Source organism: Salvelinus sp. IW2-2015, unplaced genomic scaffold (assembly GCF_002910315.2).
Source record: "Salvelinus sp. IW2-2015 unplaced genomic scaffold, ASM291031v2 Un_scaffold1935, whole genome shotgun sequence".
NCBI lineage: Eukaryota > Metazoa > Chordata > Actinopteri > Salmoniformes > Salmonidae > Salvelinus > Salvelinus sp. IW2-2015.
In genome coordinates this window covers 68,528-71,131 of record NW_019943292.1, presented here as the reverse complement: position 1 = coordinate 71,131, position 2,604 = coordinate 68,528, and the positions used below count along the sequence as shown (strand labels likewise).

At 47.5% G+C, this 2,604-nt stretch overlaps 1 protein-coding gene across 1 annotated transcript in view; it reads right to left on the bottom strand.

Moving 5' to 3' along the window:
* Positions 1 to 2,604, bottom strand: part of jade1 (jade family PHD finger 1) — a 51,066-nt gene that overhangs the window by 42,480 nt on the left and 5,982 nt on the right. The window contains exon 5 of the mRNA XM_070439809.1: positions 2,218 to 2,402. Coding sequence (XP_070295910.1) covers positions 2,218 to 2,402 — 185 coding nt within the window. The remainder of the gene's footprint in view (positions 1 to 2,217; positions 2,403 to 2,604) is intronic.

The window sequence follows — 2,604 nt, the reverse complement described above, 5'->3', positions numbered from 1 at the left end:
CCCAACTCATGGCACGCAGAGGGCTGAGTGTCTGTGGGGTTTCCTCTTCCTTGTCCTTGATTGATAAATGAAGGTCATTGATATAGAAGGATCTCCCTCACCTGGTTTGTCTAGGTCTTAATTGAAAAGAAAACCAAAACCAGCAGACACTAGGCCCTCCATGGAAGGAACAGGATGAGATGAGTCTCATGTCCACTCACACTGACTATCACCGCCTAACAAACCCTGAGCATTATCACACTACTATCACCCCTAACAACCTGAGCATTATCACACTACTATCACCCTAACAACCTGAGCATTATCACACTACTATCACCCCTAACAACCTGAGCATTATCACACTACTATCACCCCTAACAACCTGAGCATTACACCACTACTATACCCCTAACAACCTGAGCATTACCACTGCTTATCACCCTAACAACCTGAGCATTATCACACTACTATCACCCCTAACAACCTGAGCATTACGCACACTACTATTCACCCCTAACAACCTGAGCATTATCACACTACTATCACCCCTAACAACCTGAGCATTATCACACTACTATCACCCCTAACAACCTGGCATTACACACTACTATCACCGCCTAACAACCTGAGCATTATCACACTCTATCACCCCTACAACCTGAGCATTATCACACTATATCACCCTAACACCACCCCTAACAACCTGAGCATTATCACACTACTATCACCCCTAACAACCTGAGCATTACCACACTACTATCACCCCTAACAACTGAGCATTATCACTACTACTATCACCCTAACAACCTGAGCATTATCACACTTACTATCACCCCTAACAACATGAAGCATTATCACACTACTATCACCCTAACAACCTGAGCATTATACACTACTATCACCCCTAAACCAACCTGAGCATTATCACACACTATCACCCTAACAACCTGAGCATTACACACTACTATCACCCTAACAACCTGAGCCATTACGCACACTACTTCACCCCTAACAACCTGAGCATTATCCACTACTATCACCTCATAGCATTACACACTCACTATACAACCTGAGCATACCATACTACTGTCACTGCCTAACAACCTCAGCTTACCACACTACTATTCAACCTCAGCATTACCAAACACTACTATCAACCTCAGCATTACCACACCCCTAACAACCTCAGCATTACCACACGTACTATCACTCCTAACAACTCAGCATTACCACACTTACTATCAACCTCAGCATTACCACACTTCACTCCTAACAACCTGAGCTTACCCACACTACACTCCTAACAACCTCAGCATTACCACACATACTATCACTACTATCAACCTCAGCATTACCACACTTACTATCACTCCTAACAACCTCAGCATTTACCACACTACTATCAGACCTCAGCATTACCGACACTACTATCACTCTACAACCTCAGCATTACACACTACTATTCACTCCTAACAACTCAGCATTACCACACTACTATCACCCCTAACAACCTCAGCATTACCACACTACTATCACTCTAACAACCTCAGCCTTACCACACTACTATCACCCCTAACAACCTCAGCACAGCTCTGAACCACGACACAGTCAGTACTACGCAGCTCTGAACCGCGACAGTCAGTACTACGCAGCGCTGAACCGCGACACAGTCAGTACTACGCAGCTCTGAACCGCGACACAGTCAGTACTACGCAGCTCTGAACCGCGACACAGTCAGTACTACGCAGCTCTGAACCGCGACACAGTCGATACTACGCGGCGCTGAACCACGACACAGTCAGCACAACGCAGCGCTGAACCACGACACAGTGGATACTACACAGCTCTGAACCACGACACAGTCAGTACTACACAGCGCTGAACCACGACACAGTGGATACTACACAGCGCTGAACCACGACACAGTGGATACTACACAGGGCTGAACCACGACACAGTGGATACTACACAGGGCTGAACCACGACACAGTGGATACTACACAGCGCTGAACCACGACACAGTGGATACTACACAGCGCTGAATCACGACACAGTGGATACTACACAGCGCTGAACCACGACACAGTCAGTCCTACACAGCGCTGAACCACGACACAGTCAGTACTACACAGCGCTGAACCGCGACACAGTCAGTACTACACAGCGCTGAACCGCGACACAGTCAACACTACATAGTTAGCTGTACAACCGTAGTTGAGGGGTAAATCTACTGACCCATCAGAGTGAACTGGTGGTTGATGAGCTCCAGCCAGGCCACGTCAGTGTCGTTGAGGTCGTATTGACACGTCCCCTCAGCCAGGGTCTGGATGTCCACGTACCCCAGCGCCTCCGAACCCCCAGAACGGATCAACTTCTTGGGCTTCGAGAACATCACCTCTGTCCCCTTCTCAGCCACCACCCTAAGGAGCCGAGATAGTTAGATATTAGGCCCGGGACGATACCAGTTTCCCCATACTTGTTGGTATTGTGGCAAGGAAACAAAACTCAGATTTATCATCACAGCCCTATTGGATATTAGAAACAACTAGTTGGTCTGAAATTCACGAGCCCCACAATGCCTACTCCACCAAGGTTTTACAGCACCACAATGCCTACTCCACC